We start from the raw sequence: 22,541 nt of genomic DNA on the forward strand, positions 1-22,541 counted from the left end.
CCTTGTCACTGAAAGTCGTCATCCAAAAGTTGAAGGTGTTGCATGCTCAGCTACTTGCACTCAGTTCCAGGCAACAAAAAACTTTAAAACAATCACTGGGTAACCCCTTATTTTTCAAAGTTGCAGAGTAGTTGCCTCCTATTTTCACTCTTGTGACTAAGCCTTACAACATACATCATACATTAGTCAAAATGACCAAGTGACATACTGGTAAGCCATTACAACCACTAAATCACAAATGAACATGTTAGAGCTTGATTTTTGATTGGTTGGTTGAATATTACTTTTACAAAGAGCTAAGTTTCTTCTTCTTTTTATATTAGGCTCATCAAAATGGCTGTGGCGTCTCCATGTTCTCACAATAATCTCACAATGAATATGGGCATTTTTTGAAAATGTCCGGCTTTTACTCCGTATTTGGTTTAGCTGTACATTCCAGTTTTTTGTTTTTTTTTACTTTATATCTGCTAAAATAGACCAACAAATTATGTTCTTTGGCTAGAAGTCAATCAAGCTGCACACTCTAGAAATGGCTTAATAACTGTGCACTTTTTATGTGTGAAAAAGTCAACACTAGTGCCTTGTCTGACTATACAGCATGAAATGTGTGAAGATTTAATTATAAGTGGATTGCTGGTGATTATCTTTGGAAAGCTTCTTTGGGAAAAATTCAATTTCTTTCCTTCCATTTGAAATGTTTGCTTTCCTCTTCGACAGCTACAAGAAATCAGTAGGCTGTGGAATTTGTGGTAACACCTTTCTTACTTTAGCCTGTGACACAATGGTTTGAAAATCCTTTTAGATGATTCTGCAGTGTGGACTTTTCAGGAGAGGAGGAGAACTTGACCTTTAACTGTTATGGAGCAGCACACATTACCATATAATTCAGAACAATCTCTCTTAGCATTTAAAACTGTGGTCCTTCAACAGACGGGCAGAGAGGTGTGGTCGTGAATGTGTCCAAACCAGTCAGATCCAGCATAAACAGATGTTTTTCACAGCCAAGATTGTGACTTTATGCATGAACACAGAAGCTGTTTCAGTCTAGATCTGTATTTATTAACAAAACAAATGCTCATCAGAAAATATAGGTTCAGGGGTTTTTGCTCTCCAACTTCAGATGCTGATTTTGGCAGGGCATTGAGCCAGCTATTATTCACAAACACCCCCTCCAATAGGAAAAAGGTCCATCTGGCCCAGTGCACCATTTCAAAAGCTCATGGCCAACATCCTGTGTTTTCTAATGAATCAAAGACACCATTCCAGTCAAGGTTTGTGCACAAGTGAATTAGCTTGTGCTTTCCTTTGTTTCCTCAACAAAAAATCATATTCATTAATTTTAATTTCACTCCACGTTTTCCCTCGGTCGTCCACACCTCACTCTCAGCTGATATATGAGCACTGAGTTTACCAACTGTCGCATTCCCAGTTTTTCCCAGTTAATCGTCCCTATAAAAAGACAGTCAATGATAATAAAATGGCTCACAAAATACAACTCCTGTGCATGGCCTGCTTAATTTGTGTGCACATTCTGATTAATTTGTGTCCACGCAATGATTTTTTTCTGGGTTTTAGATAAATGTATATACATGGATGCATCCTTAGGGACCAGCTGCATCCATGTATTTTGCACCAAATGCCATGGTGCAAAATACCAGTGAAAACCTCACAAATGTATTTAAAACCTGGGACAAGATTAATCCAAACACAAAGACCATTAATTTATTCATTTATTTATGCTTAATTTAGTAAAGATGTGCTTCAAAATGTTTCTTTTTTATAGTTTGCTTGCTTTCATACTTTTCCATTTATTGCTCAGGTCTGTTAATATCAGTTTTGGCTGGTAACAAACGCTGTAACATTAGCAGCATAAGCAGACGAGCTGGTATCTGCTGCAAAGTTCACCTCATGAGATCCTATCTAGGTATCTTTAGTTTATAATTAGAAGTATCTTTCTCTTATAGCCTGCTGGGTGAAAGCTCGAAAATTGGTGCTCTTGTAGTAGGTGCGTGCTCAGACTTTTGCAGACAGCCTTTCTTGCTCCTCCTGATGAGGACATTTAATCGACTTAGACTGTCTCCCTCGCTTACTTACAAATGCACAAAGTGGAGTTAACTACACCTTCCTCCTGTCGTCAAAGCGATTCCAGTGTTTTTAACAAATTAGCCCATGAACTGACCTTATTTTACATAGTCAAATGCTTCAAGTCTCCTAAACAAATACACACGATCAACCCGACTTAAAGCTTTCATTTGAGCTACTGACAAGTGTCACATCCAGACAGCTCTTTTGACAAAGCCACTGATGTCACAAAATCACAATATGCAATACATATTTTTCCATACTTGTGTGTACAGGAATTCGATGTGAAAATGAGCTGAAATGTACTCAAATTTTAAATAGTTCTTTTCCATTCTTTCTTTTTTTTTTTGAAACAGCATGAAAAGAGCAGCTTTCTTTATAGCACAATGTCATCGTCCCAGAGTCTAAAAAGTCTTTGAAAACTCTGTACAGGTCCTCTACCAGCTCAAGCTTCTTTAGAGATCTGCAGGAAGTCCTTAGGTTTTTGAAACACAGTCACAGATGAGCTGCGGAAAGAAGACAGGGGGGCGAGAGAACCCCGTAAGAGAGATGCCACACTCAACTTAGACAGACCCTTCAGTATTGCATCTACTGTATAGTTAGCAGGTTTTTTTTAGAACTGCTCAGCCAGCATAATTATTTCCACTACATTAGCTCTTGATGATCCTGTTCTTTAGCAGATAATCTGTCATTTTTGCTCCATAAAACAGTTTCTCTCTGTCGCTGACATTCATTTGTAATGTACTGGAAGCCTCCAAGCAGAGGCCAAGTCACACACGTACACATTCCTCCAGTTAAAATTCCCATCAGGGAGTTTTTATAAAGAGCAGTGATATTTATTTAGAGGCATCTTCGTCTCCTTTATGTGCTTGCTTTCCTTAGATCCTGCTGTCCGACTAACTCTCACTCCACTTCTGAAAGTCAGAGAAAAGAAAAAGTAATTCCAGATTTAGTCAGCCGTATCTGTCATCCAGAAAATCATTTATGTCTTTTAATGAATAGCACTGTTGATCATCTTGTGCTACACGTCAGAAAACAAGGCAGCATGTCATTACCTATTTATTTGTCTTTGTGCTGCTGCAGCTCGTACAGCCTCACCTGCCACTGTGACACCAGCTCCCTCAGGTTGCTTCTGTTTTCCTCCGGGGCCTGTCACTCATTATATTTTTCTATTACTTTTACATCATTTGATGCATTGCTCCTGGTTTCAGGTTGCGGGTCACTGGCTACGGTCTCCTCCACTGTCTGCTGCTTTGCATGTTACCTGTCACCTGTTGCTTACCTGAGCTACTCCCTGCTACCTATTCCTCCTGTGGACATGATCCAAGCCCAATGTCACAGCCCTCAAGTGACGTCATTGCTGCCAGAGCTTGCATATAAGGCATAAAATACTATATGAATATAAAAATGTGAAAATAAAAGAGAATGAGGATATAATGTTTGGACTTTTTTTTCAAGAGTCTACAACATCACGAGAAAGCTTATCTGAGACAATCATCATCATTTTTACAGCCTTCTTAGTAATACTTTACCAATGGCTTGTCATACCACTTTGAAAATGGTGACGTCAAGGACTCATGTCAGCATGTTTCTGTGATTTACAACAGCAGAGTTTCTCTGTGATGACAGTAGACTGAGTGAATGTGGAAAAAGCGAGACATATTGCTGAAATAGCCCTAATGTTTCTCGAGGCATCTCAGGCTTTTCATCTTCTGATTTCCAGTGGCTTGTAAAATGTGAATGTTTTTTTCCCAATGCGTTTGTACTTCTTTACAAAAAGAATGTGATTTTTTTTCCTCTTTAGGTACATTAGCACATTGTTTTTTTATACCTTCAGCTTGTGCTCTGTTGAGGTCATATTGGGATGCAGGTATCTGATGTTCATCCAATGACCATCTGGGGCTGGTTCCTATGTTAAAATGACTTCACTGAATTTATTTGAATCACTGAACTCAACTGTGTATGTGCCGCTGATGTTTTTGTAGTAATTTGTAAATGTCTGACAAATAACTAATAAACTGTACAGGTGGGTTAGGCCATCAAGAGGTCCTTGAGCTTTGGAGCAGAATTTTGAATTTTATTTGAAGCATTCAACCGACTTTGCTTGAACCCATAAAATCCATGGATTGAGTTTGCAAGAGTCATCTGATAGCTTAGGACTCCACCTTCTCATCCAAATTCGGTCATTTCTGAAAGACCATGATGGCGACAACCTTGCCCAGTACTAATGTGGGGGCTTCGAAATGGACAAAGTAAATGGGTTTCCAAATCCATCCTAGATACAGTTTATAGCAGAGACTGAGTGTGCTACAATCAGGACTTAATCGCCAAGAAAACCAATTTCTGAAACAAGATTGTTTTCAGTGAAGTCATTTAGAATAAATGTCAGTGATACAAACACATGGAGGACAAACAGGCCTTATCTTCTCTCACAAAAGCTACTTTGGGCTTGTTTATCCGAGAGCCCCGAATAATATTTTTACCTTTTCTTTTATCTGTTCCCAAAGTAATATTTTTATCTTTTCTTCGATAGCCAAAAGAATCAAAACCATGTCTTAAAGAGAGGGTAACTGAGGACCCAAAAGAAGCTTTATAATGAGTTTATAAACAGCAGTTAAAGGGGTAAAGGTTAAATCTCTCCCAGAAACAAGCAGCATGCTGTTCAGAGAAGAAATGAGAAATTGGGGGGAAATTGTATCCTGTTTAAAAACCAGAATATCAAAGCATAATAATTGCTCACTTTACTCACTCAGCATGTTCCCATCTATCATGACAATGTAATGCTAAAGCAGATAGGAGCTCACATCCACCAAAGTGACTATTGATCGGCAATCAATAGGCTTTGTTTCTGGGTGACTGTAATGTCTGGTAGCCTACAGCCTGCTGCTGTATCAATAGAGAGTCCACAGCCAAGCCTTTCTGATCAGCCTTCCAAATTAGAAAGAGGGAATAAATTAATTAAATGTCTGAATTCAATGTGAAATATTACAATAATCTTGAGGTGTCCAACAAATGTTGCTTTAGGTGTTGTAATCTTTCTTGACAGAGGAACAGAAAGCTCTAAATTCATTACGTTGATTTTTTTTTTACTACAGAATATGCTTCACACTAGAGGGAGACAAAGACCCTTCACAGATGACAAGCACTCAGCTACTTGCATGATTAATGATTTAAGGTCACATTGTATGATGGTTGTGTAGATGAAAAAAAAAAAGTCTTTGAATCCACTGACATCCACTTTATATGTTTAAAATGCCATGTGTACAGCCTGTTTCATCCATGGACTTTTAAGTTTCAAGATCCCTCTCCACTATTAGCGATGCTTTATGTGATTTTAAAGGAAATTACCTCCAAATTAAGAGTGTTTGTTGCCACTGCTTGTCCTGCCTTCTTAAACCTATGCAACTTGAAATGCTTACTGAGGCAAGCGGGGCATGGCAGTTTAATTGAAACATATTTTAGTAGAATGTGGGCCGTATTACTGGGTTGTATCCTCAGGGAGGCACATTGTAACAAAAGAGCAGGCGAAGGTAGAGACACGGTGAGGCGAGGAGAGAGGGAGACAGAGTGAGGAGGGGTGGTGCGAGGACGAGGCAGAATTGCACTTTCACAATGTATCTCAAATCCATAATGGCACATTGCTACAGAGTTTATGGGATGTGCCCCACAATCAATAACCAATTTATGTGAACTTGATGGATGGATAAAGGCCACACTGGTTACATTACCTGTTTCCCATTCGGACAGTATAGCTGACCTTGGTTTGTGTTCACTTATGTTCTGGGATAATGTGCCAAGGCTTTTTACTTCCACCTGGAGCAGATGTTATGTGACCGGTGGCGTCTTTATACTTTGCCTATAACAAGCACTCCAGATTTTCTCTAGTGCAAAACTTAATGTGTCTCAACTATCACTTGGTAATATCTTTTCCAGGCAATCTGTCTTGCTTCAGGCATGCCTGGGTTGCTATAACAACAGCTGCTGCTATATCTGTCACTGCTGTGGGTCACGGCTAGCTAAAAGAGCAACATACATCACATCCCTCTTAAGTGCTGGTTTTCATCTATTTCTCCCTGCCAGTACCTTCGCCTTTTGCTGTCTTTTTGTCTTCATCAGCCCCTCTGACTTTGCATATCTGAAGGAGCTCTCTTCCCACGGAATAAAACCCCTCTGTACATATGTGTTTAAGCTCTGTGAAGACAGGCAATTAAAATACACTGAGTTTACTTCAAGTCGAAACTAATCAAAAGGCGTTTTGTTAGCTGCTTTTCTGCTGAGTTAATAAGAGCTGTGAATGCCAGTGGGGCTTATTGTGGTTGATTTAAAGCCAACTTCTTTCTTTTCATCACCATTGCAGTCACAGATAATAAGGAGAACATGAGTTAAGAGCTGCTGAGGGTCAATATTGCATTTTCTTCTCAGTATCCTGGTAGAGTTAAAGTAACAGAGGACTCATTATACAGTTTGCATGGCACCGAAAGACGGACGTAGCCACATGAACTCCTGCTTTACAGCCTCCTTTTTACATTGCCACCCCAACACTAGTTTTTTAGGAGTCAGAAGTTTACAAATTTAGGTGAGCAGTGGGAGTGCTATGTTATCAGCTAATACTAGCTAGCTTGGTAAGCAGGCCATTCTATATAAAGATACCTGTGAATTAGTGCTGAGCAACATACTTCTTTCAGCTGCTTCCTTTAGAGGTCACCATAGCGGATCATCTTCCCCCAATTTCACTCTATCCCTTCTTCTGTCACACTAACCATGCTCTCTGAGGTCTTCCTCTTTTTCACCTGCCTGGCAGCTCAATCTTCTATATCCTTTGTCCAATATATCCATTATCCCTCTTCTCAACATGTCCAAACCATTTCAGGCTTGCCTCTATAAGTTTGTCTCCAAACCACTCAACTCGAGCTGTCCCTCCAGTATACAAATTTCTAATCCTGTCCATTCTGGTCACTCCCAGCGAAAGGTTTTCACTCTGTCACGTTCAGGTTGACAGGAGGAGGCAGAAGTAGCAGGAATTACTACCATTTTATAAACCTTTCCTTTAACTCTTTTAGATAAGTATGAGAGTCACATTGGTGGTTTAGCTTCTTATTGTTACCTAATGGCAAGGAACCTTGGTGTGAGTTTTTTTTGACTGTGCTTTAAAATTAGATAAACAGATTAACTCTGTTAAGATGAGTTTTGTTTCTAGACTGAGGCTCCTCAGTAAAGTCAAGGCCTGCTTCCTGTAACATAACTTTGAGAGATCAGTTCACTCTTTTATTACCTCTCACTTAGACTGTTGCAGTCATTTCTATTTTGGCTCTGATTAGTCGTTACTTTGTCGCCTGCTTGCTTTTTGGTGAGAAAGAAATGGTGTGATCACAGTACTTTTTTAGGCTCCTTACCCTGGCTTCCAGTGCATTTCTGGATCCAGGTTAAAATTGTATTACTTGTTTTTAAGAGTCTCAGTAGTTTGCTGCCACCATAGTTAACTGAACTTTTGTAACCTTACACTCCTACCAGACCACTGGGGTTACGAACCAAATGAAGCTTATGCATGAGTTCCCTTTCCTTGGGCCAATCAGCTGCCACTTTGTAGGGCTCAAATCTGACACCTCAGTCAGAGCTCCAGCCAAGACTCACTCTTCATCTTCACCACCACCATTGTCTAGACTCTGGGGGTTCCTGTCCTATATCCTATCTCCGTTGGTATTTTGTTCAGCCACAATGGTTCATCGGAGTCTAATCACCAAATGCATTAATTTCACCATTCCAAGCATCATTTTCACACAAGAGTCTCTCAATCATTTTAAAACAGATTTAAATAATACTTATTCTCAGGTGCTTTCCATTCTAGTTGAACAAACACAGTATTATTTAGGGGTTTTTAGTGTATATTTGTTCTTTGTTTAGTGTTTTTTGTTTTATTATGTGCTTTAGAAATAAACTTTTGACTTATCTCTAGCTGCTATCTTTCTGTCACAAATAACCCCTAACATGCAAGGTCACCTGGGTTGGCTGGAAGACTGTTTACTTAGCCTGGCAGGGCGAAGGACACTGTCTCAGCTGAACTATGGACACGCACACACATACACTTACACTGATAAGCACTCACTCATCCCCCCTCCCTTTCCAACGCCTTCGATGCTTGTTGCCTCCTGGGAACACGAGGCGGGTCTGGGCCCGCGCTGGAGAGACGGCACAGTGGCAGGATGGCTGCTGTGTTGCCTGGGATTACTCCTCATCCCCTACCCAACCCTGTGGCTTGTCATGTCTTTCATAATGTTGTGCTGTGGGCATTCATGTGCTTTTTTGTGCAGAGGAGTTTTTTTGTTTCCTGTTCTCGTGCTGTCCTACCATGGAAGCACAGCATGAGTAGAGGTCTCTTTTTTTCCTCTTGTACCTTCCCGTTGTTGTGTACATTTCAGTGTTTTTCTGTAACGCTACCGATCTCCGACTTGTAACCCCATGTAATGTTTGTGTTATGTGTGTAAGGTCGGAGGGGGGGAGGGGGTTCACTGCAGGGCAACCTGCATGTGACAAATAAAGCTTTGGCTGATTGATTGACATGTTTCTCCACCCACTCTACCACTCTTCATTTTACTTGTGCTCCGTTTGTTCTTTGAATGGTTGACCCCAGGTATTTAAACTCATCTACCTTCACTGCGGCTGCACTACGCACCTTCAGCGAGGGCTTCCTAATTACATTCATATACATTCACAGTTTTGACATGGAAACTGGGGGAGCCAAGGATCGAACCACTAACCTTCCAATCAGTAGGTGATCTGCTTTAACGCCTGAGCTACAGCCACTCAGTGGTAAACAAGAGTAAACCCTCACTAGGTTTTGGATAAAGTGGACACTCACAAACCTGTTAATTTGAAACGTTGGCTACCATAGCAGTATAGTATTGCAACATGGTATTTGGGTCTTCTAACTAAAATAGGAAAATAGGAACATAAATAGTGCCTCATTGCCAGACCTGGCAGTTAGAAGTGTCAGCTTGATGCCGGATCCGGGCCAGACCTGTTTTCTGTACTTACTACAGCCCTGCACATCCCCCTTATTCTGGAAATTGGGTACCAGTCAAAGTAGTCCGGCCCCTGAATATGAATAACTTTAAATGTCACAGTATTAGTAAAGGTTTTCAGTCAGCAACAACAGAAAAGCTTTAACACAGATTGTAGAATCCATTGTATTTGATATTTAAAAGCAGCTCACTGAAACATGGCATATTTTATATGTGTAACAGACCAACATGGTGGAATGAATCACAAAGTATATAAAGTTCTACAGTGCTGTATTATAGAAAGAGGCACACATTTAGTCTCAATAGCAATGCTACTGTAGAACAGCAACAGTCAAAGCATTGAGTATAAATTTCAGATTAACTGTATGAAGCAAGACTTGACCTATAGAATATACTTCAAGACCAGAGCTGATTGTGGCTATGAGATTTTTACATAGGAGAGTATAAGAAATTTATCAGTTCAGACCAGCTAAAAGTGTGTTTAAACAGTATTTACTGCATATTTATACTCCATTTTTGTATTACACTTCATTTTGTTACAGCAAAAAAAAAAAAAAAAAAAAAAAAAGACAAATGCAGGCCCCATACAATATAAAAGCTGCACATTTTAGTTTCCTTAAAAAGACTTTTGGCCAATACAAATAAAACTGTGACCCAAAAATCTCAGCATGGTATAAAATTGTAAGAAAACTAAAAAAAAAAAAAGAACTGAAAAATTAGTATATATTCAGTATACAAGATGTGCATAACAGACTAGGACATTTTCTGGGATCATATCTGTTTATAGGTCATATAAATCACAGACGCACTACTAACTACCAAGAAATTCTTTAGTTAGTCCACTCACTGCTCTGTCCAAATGAAGAATGGCTGGTAATTCTCTGATAAAAAGTGCAGTACACTGACATTTGTGTTCTTTAACCTGATGTAACTGTGAAAGCACTTGATTTTTAGAGACGCCTTGCACAAAGGTTAAAAAAAAACATTGGAGAGGAAAGGCAGGAGAAAAATTGAGCACTTGGACATTTTTGACTGGCTCCTCACAAGACACAGTCGATACACAGGGGCAGTCAGTTGGCAGGATTCCCATCGCTGCCTGGGAGTAATCATATCTTCATAGTGACACAGATAGGGTTGATGAAACCGATGTCCCACTGTTATTGGTCAATACCTAAGGAGAACAGAAAACATGTTTATCCTTATCCAGTTTTACAACACCACACAGTACTGTGCAAAAGCTTTGAGCTTCCCCTCATTTCTTTATATTTTTTTTTCCTCCAAGGTGCCAGACTTTCTTGTAACTTTTTAAAGTGGTACTTAATAATAGTTCTTCAGGCTTTCAGAAGGTTTTTCAAGTTTTTTCTTCCAACTTTAGGTGCTTTGTCTCTCATTCCTACAAAGCAACACCTCTCCCCCACTAGGGACAATCTGACCACGTCTCTCTGCTCCTCATCTCTGCCTACATCCCCCTCTCAAACTCCTCCAAGTACCCAGGTCAGTAAAAGATGGCCGGGTGATGCTCTCCTCCAGCTACAGGACTGATCTGACAGACTGGTCCATCTTCTCTTCAGTCTGTCCTTTTCTGTATTAACTGCTATATAGAGAATGTTACAGTGTCCAAAACCATCTGAGTTTTTCGAACTGAAAACCTTGATAAACTACAGGCTCTGATTCTAACATGTAACTGAACCTTCAGACTGAGGGACAGTTCTCTGTACAAGGTGTGAGCTGATAACCCAGAGACAGGTCCACGCCCCTCTCATTATAAATGGAGAGTGGGTGGAATATGTCTCCAACTTGAGGTTTCTGGGCACCCACATCTCCGTCGACCTCACCTGGAAACACAACTCAAATGCCCTGGTATAGAAGGCTCGGCAGCGCCTGCACTTCTTCCATGTCCTGAACCAGAAGCTGCTGCTGTCCTTCTACCGCTCCTCAGTGGACAGCGTGCCCTCTTCCTGCTGGTGTTTGGAACGCAGGGGCTACTAAGAACAGGAAGGTTGCACAGAGGGTAATTAACACCACTCAAAAATAATTGGCTGCCCTCTGCCACAACTCTGGAGGTCAGGTCTTTTGCACTACTTCCAAGCACTTTGTTCTCTTCAATCATTTTGTATATTGTACATTCCTCTTGATTGTATAAATTTCTCCTGTTTGTAATTTATTCCTGCTGTCTTACTTGTAATATTATTCCTTCTCAGTTGGTGTGGAGCACCCATAATTTTGTTGTACATGTACAATGACAATAAAGGGGTATTCTATTCTATTCTATTCTATTCTATTCTATTTTTAATTCAGTCCTTGAACATCAACATTTTCAGAGGAATGTTTTCTTAAGCCACTTAACAATGACATTTGAATCATTCATAAAAAAAGACCCCTAGTTCAAGGGATGGACCAGTCTGTGTTTTGTCTACATATAACATGACACAAAGAAATCCAGCAAAGACCTGACACAGGAACTGAGATCAAAATTCAGTTGATCCATCTACCGTTCACTGAAACTTCATCAGAAGAGGTCTCAGTGGAAAGGTTGCTGTCAAGGATGGGGAGAAAAGGCTGAGGTTTGCCAAATTACAAAAGAACTGTACTGAACTGGTAACAAGGCAATGTCAGTATGCATGGAGGAGGTCAAGAGAAACAATGAGTGATTGCAGCTATCTGTAAAGCACAGTGGAGGCTCTGTCAGTGTTTGGGAGGAATTTTAGCAAGATCTTGTCAAACTTGATGGTATTACAAATGCAAAAAAATACCATCAGAGTTTGATTCAACATGCAATACTATCAAGAAATTGTCATGAAAATGATACCAGAAATACCACTAGAAAACGCATAGGTGAATAGGAAAACACACAATGGCACACTTTTAGTCATGAATTCGCCTCCCCAGAGCCTGGACCTCCAAATTATTAAAGTGGGGGGGGGGGGGGGGGGGGTCATCTTGACAGCAAACAGAACAAAAGGCACCCAATGTCCAAAGAACAACTTTGAAAGTCCTTCAAGAAGCCTGGAGAACTATCCCTAAAGTTGCTAAATAAATGACAAGAAGCTTGTTTAAGAGTTCAGGCTGTTAAAGAGTAAAGATCAAGTAGGTCATGTAAAGGTAAAGTAAATACCTGCATCTATTTTCCAATTTTCTTGCAAAATGCAAATAAATGGTTCAAGACTTTTGCACAGCACTGTGGCACTTTTTTAATAAGCCAAAAGTCCTACATCCTAAACATGCAAATGTGCATAACATTCAATGTGTTAGAAATCAATATATCTAAAATGAACATGCTTACATTCCCCACACTTTCAGATACTTCATTCAACACTGCTTGCATTAATTATGTGCAATCGTTTCTAATGGAAAATCATTGAAAGTGGGACAGATTGGACACTGAATGGTGACTGAATAAAAATGGAGGATTCGTGATTAAGTGAGGCCGTTTTTTGTTTTAATGTCAGAAATGAAAGCCCCTTTGAAGGGGATGAGAAAGAAGGGCACAAGGGGTGTTGAAGCAGCAGACTCCTCCACAGAGCTGCACAATTATGAGTGATAAAGGTGCAAACACATGAATTGAAAGACAAGGGATGATTTCAGTGATTAGAATCGGGATGAGAGAATCACATATAAAATACCGTGTCATTGAAAACCACTTTTATTCTGTAACCGGAGCGGCTGGATTATCTTTCTGCTCAGAGGGAATGGCTAGGTAGTTTGTCCTGTGGGCAGATTGGCAGAAAAACAGAGGAGTGTCTAAGACCTGGTGCTATGGGCCTCTCTAGCACCACACACCACAGCTACTTAGTTTGCACAGTGCTCATGACAGTGCAACAATTCTGAATTTCCGTTTTGTTAATTGAAGCGTGAAAATGTGACTCTAATTCACAGAAATTAAGGAATGAGTTTTACCAGATAATCTAATCCGAGCAGTGCCTAGGGACTGCGTGGAAAGCACATCAGCAACATCCTAATTCAGCATTTTACAGTCAACCATCAGCATGTTTAAAAAAACAAAACACAGCACTTGCACTGACTATGCTCCCAATTCAAAAGAGCTGCACTGAAAGTGTGTAGATGAAGAACACTTTATACAAGTGAAACGAGTTTTGTGACTGTAAGCACATTTCAGAAATAGCCTAATTTAACTCTTTGACAGATCATATCGTTGCCTCCTATCTTGTCCTTTAGGGACATGACTAACACGTTCTCAACCACTAATGCATCACAAAAGGTAATCTCAAAATGTCCTACTTGTGCTACATATTTCATTCTTTGAGTGGTTAGACCTTCTGTGTTTTCACAAGGGTCACTAATGGCTAATGGCCAAAACCTATAACCTGAGAAAACTCGGATCTAATAGTTTTTTGAGATTTCTGATCTTTTTGACTGTTGCTGTTGACATTAAATTAAAAAGCTTCTTTCTTTTGCTTTACAACTTTTTGTTTTTGGGGGTGTGGCACTGTTACTTGATAATGAGAAGGTCCTTTCTGTGTCTATGTGTTTCCTCCCACAGTCCAGCAACTTGTAGTTCATGGCATTAGGTTAACTGGTTATTTTAAATTGCCCAGTGTGCGAATGGTTGTATGTCTCTCTTTGGTTCAGCGTGTCCCCTACGACACCTGAGCCGGAAGAAAATGGATGGATGGAACTTTTGGTTTCTCCTATATTTCCGATGGTTCACCAGAATCAGTGGAGCCACTTGTTTTTAATTCATGTTTATTTAATTATTTTAATATAATTATAGCAACATAGATAACCTAGACCTAGAAGTTGAAATTTTATGTGCTTCTATATTGTAGGGCAGGGGTGGGCAATTCATTTCCCAAACAAAATTTAAAAAGTAAAATTGTTTAAATTGGAAATTAAAAGCATGATTGCCTAAGACACAAAAGGTCCCCAATTCACAACTAGGAGAAAACACAATACACGCCACAAAAGAAGAAGAAAATTCAAGCTGGTGAGGCCATCAAAATGCATAAATCTTAGAAAATCAACAGATAAGAAAACTCAGAAAGCCTTTGAATCAGGTTGCCTTGATATTTTGAATTTTGGAGCATTTTATTTTTTGATAATTGGACCTTTAATTTATCTTTCAATCTCCCTACTGTTCATAAAATTGAACCTAAATGCTTCAGGAAAACACAAATTGTAATACCTAATTTGTAAAACTCAGCGACCAAGAAGTGTCAGAGTGATTTACTGCTATTTAAATTAAACCATATTAAAAAACAATACTGATTACAAAATAGCCCCAAAGTCTGTCTATCTGTCTGTGTGTCTGTCTATCTGACAACACTGAAACATTGGCCTCACTGGCCAATAATGCTGTAATTTTTAATTTTGTGCTTGATTACATTTGTCACCACACAAATATGAGATAGTACAGGACTGTTTTCTAAAGTTTGAAAACTGTGAGAAAAGTTCTGCGTTTTAATTCTGCCACTTCCAATAACTCTTAATTACCTGCAAGTGCTAATAGTAAAATAGAAAGCCAATGAATAACCGAATATTTTTAGAGAAGTTTAGTTTCAAATTTAGTTGAAAATATAGTTCTTTGAAATATATTAGCTCACAGAAACACTTCACTATTTATTATGTTGTAATATGTCTAAACCCTGGATATTGGGTCTTGTGAATATTTAGCAATGTGGTACATATTGTGCAGTACGTGGACTTAATCTGTCACTGAAGGAAGCAGATTTGTAGTGTTGCAGATTCAGTAAGTGTTTGCAAAATAAAAATAACCGGATCAGAACGTGCATGATTGCTCTCTTCAGGACATAAAGTCCCTGTACAAAAGTTGTAACTGTGGGTCGTGAAGGTTAGCTGGCACCACTAAAATCCAGTGGGAGCTGACTATAAAGGTGCATTTGGGTCTTTGACATTACTGACAAGGCGATGCAAAATGCCCGTCACTGATGGAGCTGAAAATCCATCACGGATGTTTAAAGGTTGTCTAGAAAAAAAGAGCAGTCAGCAGTTTAGGTAAAAGACAGATTAGTGTCGCAGGAGGGTTAGAAACTGATGGACTGAATTACTTCTCTGTCTGTGTGTTTGCCCCCCTGCCTCATTCCTTCACTCTCAGTCCCTTTCTTCCCTGATTGACTCCTAAATCTCATTTCCCTATCCACCATATTTTTTAAATTTTAAATTACAATTATGTAACCAGAAGTCCTAAGCAAATAAACACTTACAGCTATTTGTGCACTTTCTTGGTGACTTCAGACTTTCAAATTAATGTAAACCCACTGCTGAGTTTTGACTCATAACGCATAAATATCTGAATATGTGACATCAGGTTTGTGTTCAGGACACACACTGTTTAAATTCGCTGTTCAGTCGCATCCCTGCTAACATTTATCTGTCTGTGCATCTGTACATGAGACTCACGCTGTGTCCTGGGCCTGCTCATCAGACTTGGAGATCTTCCTGTAGCAGTAGACCATTTCTACCAACAGCCAGAAGGTCAAGAACACCAGCAACACATACATCATGATCTCAGAGTAGATTGCTGTGGTGTCATCACTGGCTGCAGAGTTAAAACAGTGGCAGGGCACATGTATTATTCATTATGCATGCTTCCTTGGAATACTGCGAGCAGAACAAAGCAGAAGAGACCTGAGCTTGTACAACACTGCTGATCCACTGTCATACATAATTTTTTAATGCATTTTATGTCTTTCACTGAAGAACAAATCCAATTAAACAAATAATAAATATGGTTATGCAGCTACAACAAAAAGCAAACAAAGGTGTTTTATTCAGGAGCATCCTGACTGTAGATACTCTTAAAAAGTGATGCAGAAACTACTTCATGTTGCATTCATAATATTATTGCCATACCTGTAATATAATGAAAAAGACCCTACAGAGTTAAAGGTGCCCAGTGGAGATTTTGCAAGGCTGCTTTTATGCCAAACGTTTCCTAACAGTGTGCACTGTTTTGTTGCAGAACTTATCTTGTTCTTACATATGTGTACGCACATCTTTATCGAAAATTCTACCTAAATCTACATATAAAAACAGTAAATCTCCACAGGGTATCTTTAAGTATGAAAATAGGATGAATATGCAATGTCACAGAGGTTCTCAGAGCGTGAAACATACTCTAACTTTAGAATCTGTCATAAAAATAATTGCGTGCTGTTTTTGACACCAGAACAGCTTTTGCTGCTTGTAAACAATCCTCTTCTGCTCATTAGCCATTCTGAGATGCTTCTGGAATAAGTAATAGCACATAAATCATCCAGTCCTATTCTAAATATGACATACTTAATATACACTGAGATTAGCTGCAAAACCATTCACAATGCCTGCTGGGATTAAATTCTGTGAGTCTTGTATACACCTATGACGCTCTTCACCAGCATAGACATTATAGAACATAAACTCATGGTTACACAGTAAAACTAATTAAGAACGAGCCCAAGGCACTGCCTTCAAACTCCCTCCAAATTAACCATGCAGGTGATGAACGAGAACAAGCCCCACCTATGGAGGCACCATCCTGTAGGTACTAAGGAATCTGCTGCTTATTTATTATCGTGAGACAGCCAAAGGCACCCCCAGAGCAGGCATACAAAGTCCTTGACAGGTGGTTTTAATGTCACTGCGGTTCAACAGATAATTTATTTTGCTGATAATTCAATATCCAGTCAGTGAAATCAAACAAATATCTTGTTTGATATCTTGTCAACATCCTATTGAAAATGCTTTCTCATTTATTGCTTTCTCTCCATTATTTACAATGGAAGGCCATTAGAACAGTATCCCATTAACAACCCATTAAGAACAAGAAGAGGGATTACAAGCAAGCGGAAGCTGTTTCAAAGTGCACATGGGCACCTTCGGCTGTTAAAGAAAGTTTTCCTTTTATTGTCCTTCACTTGTTTTCACTATGAGTGACTGTGAACCACTGTGTCACTTAGTGTATAACAAATTCCAGAAAGCCTGCTGACCAGACAGCTGACAGCTTTTTCTGATTTGATTCAGCAGCCCCAGCAAAAGGAGAATATTAGTGAAATATAATCCCTTTGATGGGAAAGCATGGATATGTCGGCCACGAAGTAATCCATTCTACCACTATGGATGCCATTACTGCAACATTAATGTAACCATGCTTTAGTGTACAGTGCACTAGCTGCAGGCTTTGTGAAATCTGAAACAACTGTTCTGTGAAATATGGAGGACAGGCTGTGAATATAATAAAAACAATCTAACTGTACTCTATTCTTCAGTCTTCTTTTTATGGGTGCAAACTCTTTAAATCAAACTAGCCTATTGCCTGATAGCTCACAATATGTTATGTGCAAGCATATATAGAAAATGTAAGGTTAGAGAAATGGGGAGAGTTGAGTAATTTCAAATATACGTAGGGTATATTCGATTAAGGCGGAACATGACACATTCAGCAAGCCAAGCATTCAGGAAGCAGAATACATTACCCCTTATTATAGATAGCAAAGTAGCTGGTTTGAATTAACACCTTCACTGACAACAGAAGAAAGCTTTGATGGACAATAAAGGCAGACAAAACAACACACAGTTATTCCTTTTAAACCAGTACAGTCACAAGAAAGGGGGAAAGAAGGAAAGTGGTGCTGTTAGTGGCAGACTGCGTTCACACTCATGCATCACAAAAAAACCCTGTTGGAAATATATTAGATGTACTATTTTTTTATCTACTGTTGGTGATTTGTGGAACATAAATAAACATAAAACACAGACTAGTCTTTCTCTCATCTCAGTGTTAAATGTGCAGGTCTACAGTGGAATCATCACTTAAGGTGTCCTGCATCTGCAAACTCTTTTCATTAAGTGAGTTTGGAGTACTCGTTAACAAATCTGCACTGTTAATATTAGAGCATGTGGGGAAAAATGGAACATACACAAACTAATGCTGGGAAGATATTTGAGAGAGAGATTATCATCATATCAATCATTACTAGCTTTTTAGTTTCCATTTATATTTGACTTATTTCATGTTACTGATGTGGAAAACAGAGCTAAACCTGAGCACAGGACACAGGTGGATAGCATGCAAGACTTTTACATTTAGGCATACCTTTCTCCTTCACAGTCAGGTTGATGGTCTTGTTTACTTCGAAGACTGGAGTGTATAGCTCAAAGCCAAACACACGACGAATTTCACAGGTATACAAACCACTGTCATTATGGGTGACATTACGGATTTCAATGGAGACCTCTTGTAAGTCCTTGCTTCCATTCCAGTTTAGACGGCCCTTAAATGGATTATCGTCCACATTGGAATTGTTAGTGTTATATTCGTATATCTAGAAGAAAGGAAAAGTGTGCAGGCATTAATTAAGTACACATACAGTGTGAGCAAAATCACAATGTGCTCATTTACAATAACGTAGAAACAACTTACAAGATATGAAATATTTTTGCCTTTTGTTGGACTTGGGGTGTAAAGCCATTTTACAAATGTCGTTACGGTGACCTCCTCCCTCTTCAAACAGGAGATGCAGGTCAACTTCATGGCTTTTCCCACAATTGCTTCTGTGTCTGACTGGACATCGACACATACCGGCATGCACAGGTGGACTTGAGAAGCATGGAAAGGTTACATATATTTAGTTTACCGCAATGCAATTGTAAAAAAGAGAGAAAGAGTAGAAAAAAAGAAAGCACACCCTCTATGGTTTCACACATAAGAATATAATTAAAAATAATCTCATCCTTAGCAGGTCTTTAAATTCAACAAATACAACCAAGATAAACTAGAAAACATGACATCCTACACTGTGTCATTATTTCCTTACAAAAACTAATCCAAAATGCAGAAGCTACGTGTGAAAAGCGACATACACTCTTACTGCCTCCATATGAATTAAAAGGCCAGGTGCTGCAAATCAAACATACTCGATTAATTGATCATCTGGAGCATTTAGGCGTGAGTTAACACAAAGCCAAGGAAGAAAGACATCGGCAATGGAGAAGCAACTGTTACTGTCCATCAATCTGGGCAGGGTTATTAGGTCTTTTCTTAACAGTCTGAAGTCAATCCTTAAATGTTAAGATTATTTTAAGATTACACAAGTGTAGCTTGTTTGGAAGGGTTTTACAGGAGAAAGTCTTTTCTCTCCTAAAATACTAGCATGGCTTAGGTTTGCAAAGCATTGGAACAAATTCCAAGACTTCTGAAACAATGTTCTTTGGACATTTGGGGTCAAAGTGTAGATATCTGGCCTTAATGCACTTGGAGAAAACCAAATGCAGCTTATCACCAAAACACTTCATCCTATATGTCAGCAGGAGGAGGGGTGATGATTTGGACTTGTTTTGTAGCTACAGGACCTGGGCACCTTGCAGTCCTTGAGTCAACCAGTAACTCATCTGTATGCCAAAGTATTCTATAATCAAATGTGAGGCCATCTGTCCAACAGTTAAGGCTTGGCTGAAATTATGTCACGCAACATGATCCCAAGCACAGCAACAAATCTAGAACAGAATGACCAAAAAGGAAAATAATCGAGGTGTTGGAGCCCCCCAGAGAGCTGCGCATTAACACAAATCTCAATGTACTGAAGCAACTTTGTAAAGAAAAGGAGGCTGATAGTCACACAGAAAATTAAGTCATTTAAGTCATTTTTGCCCCAGTTCCCATCACCCCTTCCTTGAGTCTGGTTTTGCCAAAGGCTTCTTCCTCTTAAAAGTTTTATTTTATTTAATTGTTTTCTTACAAAAAGCATTTGAAAGATGGGGGCAAATAAGGCAAGTCAGTATGTTTAGGTGGGGGCTTGATGTGGAATCAACGAAAAGATTTAAGGAAATTCTCACACATTGCTCCCTGCAATGGCGCAGAGTTTCTTTCCCACTGTCAGGTGCATGCTCAAAGGGGGGGTTGTCTGATTGTTGGGGAGTTCTCTGTATTATTGTAAGGTCTTTACCTTACAATATAAAGCACCCAGAGGTAGCTGAAGTTGTGATTTGCTACTATATAAATAAAAGTGAACTGAAAGGAAAGTGAATTAAGTGGTTCTATAAGCTACCTACTGCTTCTTTTAGCTTAGTTTTTGGCAAATCAATAACAGTCTAACTGCTGTACATGTTAGGTTCTATTTACCTAATTTTAAGACCTGGTAAAGACTAGATACACTTTTGTTATATTCTGTTATCTAAAACCTTAGAATTGGGTTCATTTTCAGAGGGTTCACCTTCTTTTTACCATGACCATATTTTTTATATATGAATGATGTGACAAGCTGAACCCACTAAACATTAAGAATGTGCTTTCCAATGTAGCACAGAAAGGAAAACAGAAAACTTCAAGGTTTAAAATAAAACCAATACTTATGTATTAGATTTTGTAAAAATGTACTTTCTTAACCTCTTAAGCCCCAACGCCCCCTGATACGGGGGCAAAAAGCAGGAGATCAGGTAGGCTTGGGGCTTAAGAGGTTAAAACTGACCAACACAATGGAAAGAGGAAACAAAATATATAGTGTATTTGTTTTTAGGTGTCAAATGTCCCTTTAAAGATGCACTTATTACTGATCAAATTCCAAGCATTCTGTAGAATTTGCCGCGATGCATCATTTTTTAGTTATTCATAAACACATGCTAGTGTGGCAAGAACAGTTTTAATGCTTTGTAATAACTTAATGACCCGCTGATGTGTGACCCTTTGGTCATCGGGTCTCACACTGAACCCAATGTTGAACCAGATGCAAAAGTCAGTGAGCATTAAAAAGATAAACTGGTTTATACAGCTCTGTAGGCCATTGGAGACACTTAAATCACAATATTGATAGCAAATTCAAGCCCTAATAATGGCCTCTGCCCATTAGTATTTACTAGCAGTGGGAGGAATAAATGGATAGAGGAAGTGCAGAAACTGTGGGTAGAGTAGGAAGAGGGAACTAATTGAAATATAAATGCATTAGTGGAGGAAGAATATTGGAAGAGGCGTAGGAAGTGAATAAACATATGCAAGAAAAGAATTCAGTGGATTATAATCACAAAGACACATTTCTTGTGTTTATGTGACTGTTGCAGTGTTGGGCCCAGTGCTCTTATATAACCCAAAGTCCGCTGGGCTGACAGTGACAAACATTGATTCTATTGCTCTCTCTCTTTTTTAAGCTGAGGGCTCACAAACATGGAAACAGAGCGGAGAAATAGAGAGGAAGTCATGAAGGGGACAGAGGAAATGGGGAAAGTGAAGAAACTTAACCCCAGTGGCCTCTCTTCAATGATTCTATTCATTTCCCTTAAATGCTGACAACATTAAGCAGTGAAGGGCTCTGCAGACCAATGGGACTGCTCTGAAACTGGGTTTTGAGTTCACAGCTTCCTGTGTGGTTCGCAAGCCACTGTCAAGGCCTCTGATTACTCATTGTTGTATAAAAACGTACGATAGAAAATGATAAGTCCACAGTCAAAACAGGATATTTTGACATCTTGCAGAATTATACTCACCAAGAGAAATCAAAAGTACCAAAGTTTGCCGATGAAGCTTATATTGCGTTACCATATTCAGCTCTTTGTGGAGCTGCTGGAGGACAGTATCGCTTTAACTTGGTCTTTTTCTTAAGTAGCCTTCACACGAAGTCTGGTGTGAGACAGAGGAGTTGTTGAAAAGACTTCAGGACCACGGACAGCGCCTCTTCTCGGCCGATAAGAGCGCAGGTAACTTTCCTCTTCGTGTCTGAAAATCCACGCCAAGAACTCTTAGAAAAGACGCATTTCTAATTTACACATTCAAAAAGGGTTCTTCTTGGATTTTAATCGTTATTTTGATGCGCTCATCTAATAACCGAAGCGTTCATATAGCCCTTAATGCGCAATTCTCATTTACACAGTAAGAACTAAGTTCATCATTTCCTCGACTCGGGGAAATAAACAAGTCCGTGATGTGAGACGACTACATGAGTGATCCCACAGTTTCTTCGCGCATAACTGCTGTCACTGAGTGCGGACCCATCCAGAAACACCGCGGAAATCTTTCTAGAAACAGGCGGTAGGATCTGGAACCTGTGGATTCTCAAAAGCCGACGTACTCACTTATTGTTGCGAGATCTGAAGTCCTGATTACACACATGCAGAAAAAAGCATCGAGGCCAGTTCTCTCATTTCACCCCTCAAAGAATAAGCCCACTGACAGTCAGAAATCTGTTTCCTCCATTAGAGATGACTGATGACATTTCCCAGCCGCGGCTCAATGTCTTTGTTTTTCAGCAGTCACTTAGCGCTGGCAGGGGCAGAGGGTTTGATACGCATGCGTGAGTCACTCCCTCTTACGCTACAGTGTGCAGGACCACATTATTGTCACTTGGGTAGGCCTAACCAACTCAGCCGGTAAGCTTGTTTGCATTTGATTAAATATTGACTAAACAAAGCTCAGCGTGCAGAAACACCGCGTGCACACGTAGAAACCAAAAATGCAAATCAGTCCTAAGAATGCTCATTATATGAAGGAATAAGATG

At 39.4% G+C, this 22,541-nt stretch overlaps 1 protein-coding gene across 3 annotated transcripts; it reads right to left on the reverse strand.

Moving 5' to 3' along the window:
- Positions 1–9,647: 9,647 nt before the first annotated feature.
- On the reverse strand, positions 9,648–22,345 carry scn3b (sodium channel, voltage-gated, type III, beta). Of its 3 annotated transcripts, XM_085130826.1 has the most exons (7): positions 22,119–22,341; positions 21,534–21,762; positions 18,481–18,656; positions 18,154–18,382; positions 15,480–15,618; positions 12,725–12,808; positions 9,648–10,272 (listed from the first exon to the last, which is right to left on the reverse strand). In XM_085130826.1, the coding sequence occupies exons 2-6, from the start codon at positions 21,586–21,588 to the stop codon at positions 12,745–12,747; spliced, it is 663 nt and encodes a 220-aa protein (XP_084986952.1). In that variant the 5' UTR covers positions 21,589–21,762; positions 22,119–22,341; the 3' UTR covers positions 9,648–10,272; positions 12,725–12,744. The 3 variants fall into 3 exon arrangements, with proteins under 3 accessions (XP_084986952.1, XP_084986951.1, XP_084986953.1); XM_085130825.1 differs by having other exon boundaries at positions 21,534–22,341; XM_085130827.1 differs by lacking the exon at positions 12,725–12,808 and having other exon boundaries at positions 21,534–22,345.
- Between the last annotated feature and the right edge of the window lie 196 nt (positions 22,346–22,541).

The sequence above is a fragment of the Neolamprologus multifasciatus genome, chromosome 14 (assembly GCF_963576455.1).
Source record: "Neolamprologus multifasciatus chromosome 14, fNeoMul1.2, whole genome shotgun sequence".
NCBI classification, from domain to species: Eukaryota; Metazoa; Chordata; class Actinopteri; order Cichliformes; family Cichlidae; genus Neolamprologus; species Neolamprologus multifasciatus.

Coding starts and splice junctions, on each gene's coding strand:
- scn3b (XM_085130826.1), bottom strand. CDS start 21,588: ATGGTAACGCAATATAAGCTTCATCGGCAAACTTTGGTACTTTTGATT. Junction 18,383..18,480: donor GCAAAAATATTTCATATCTT/GTAAGTTGTTTC, acceptor CCTTTCTTCTAG/ATATACGAATATAACACTAA. Junction 12,809..15,479: donor GAGCAGGCCCAGGACACAGC/GTGAGTCTCATG, acceptor ATCTGCCCACAG/GACAAACTACCTAGCCATTC.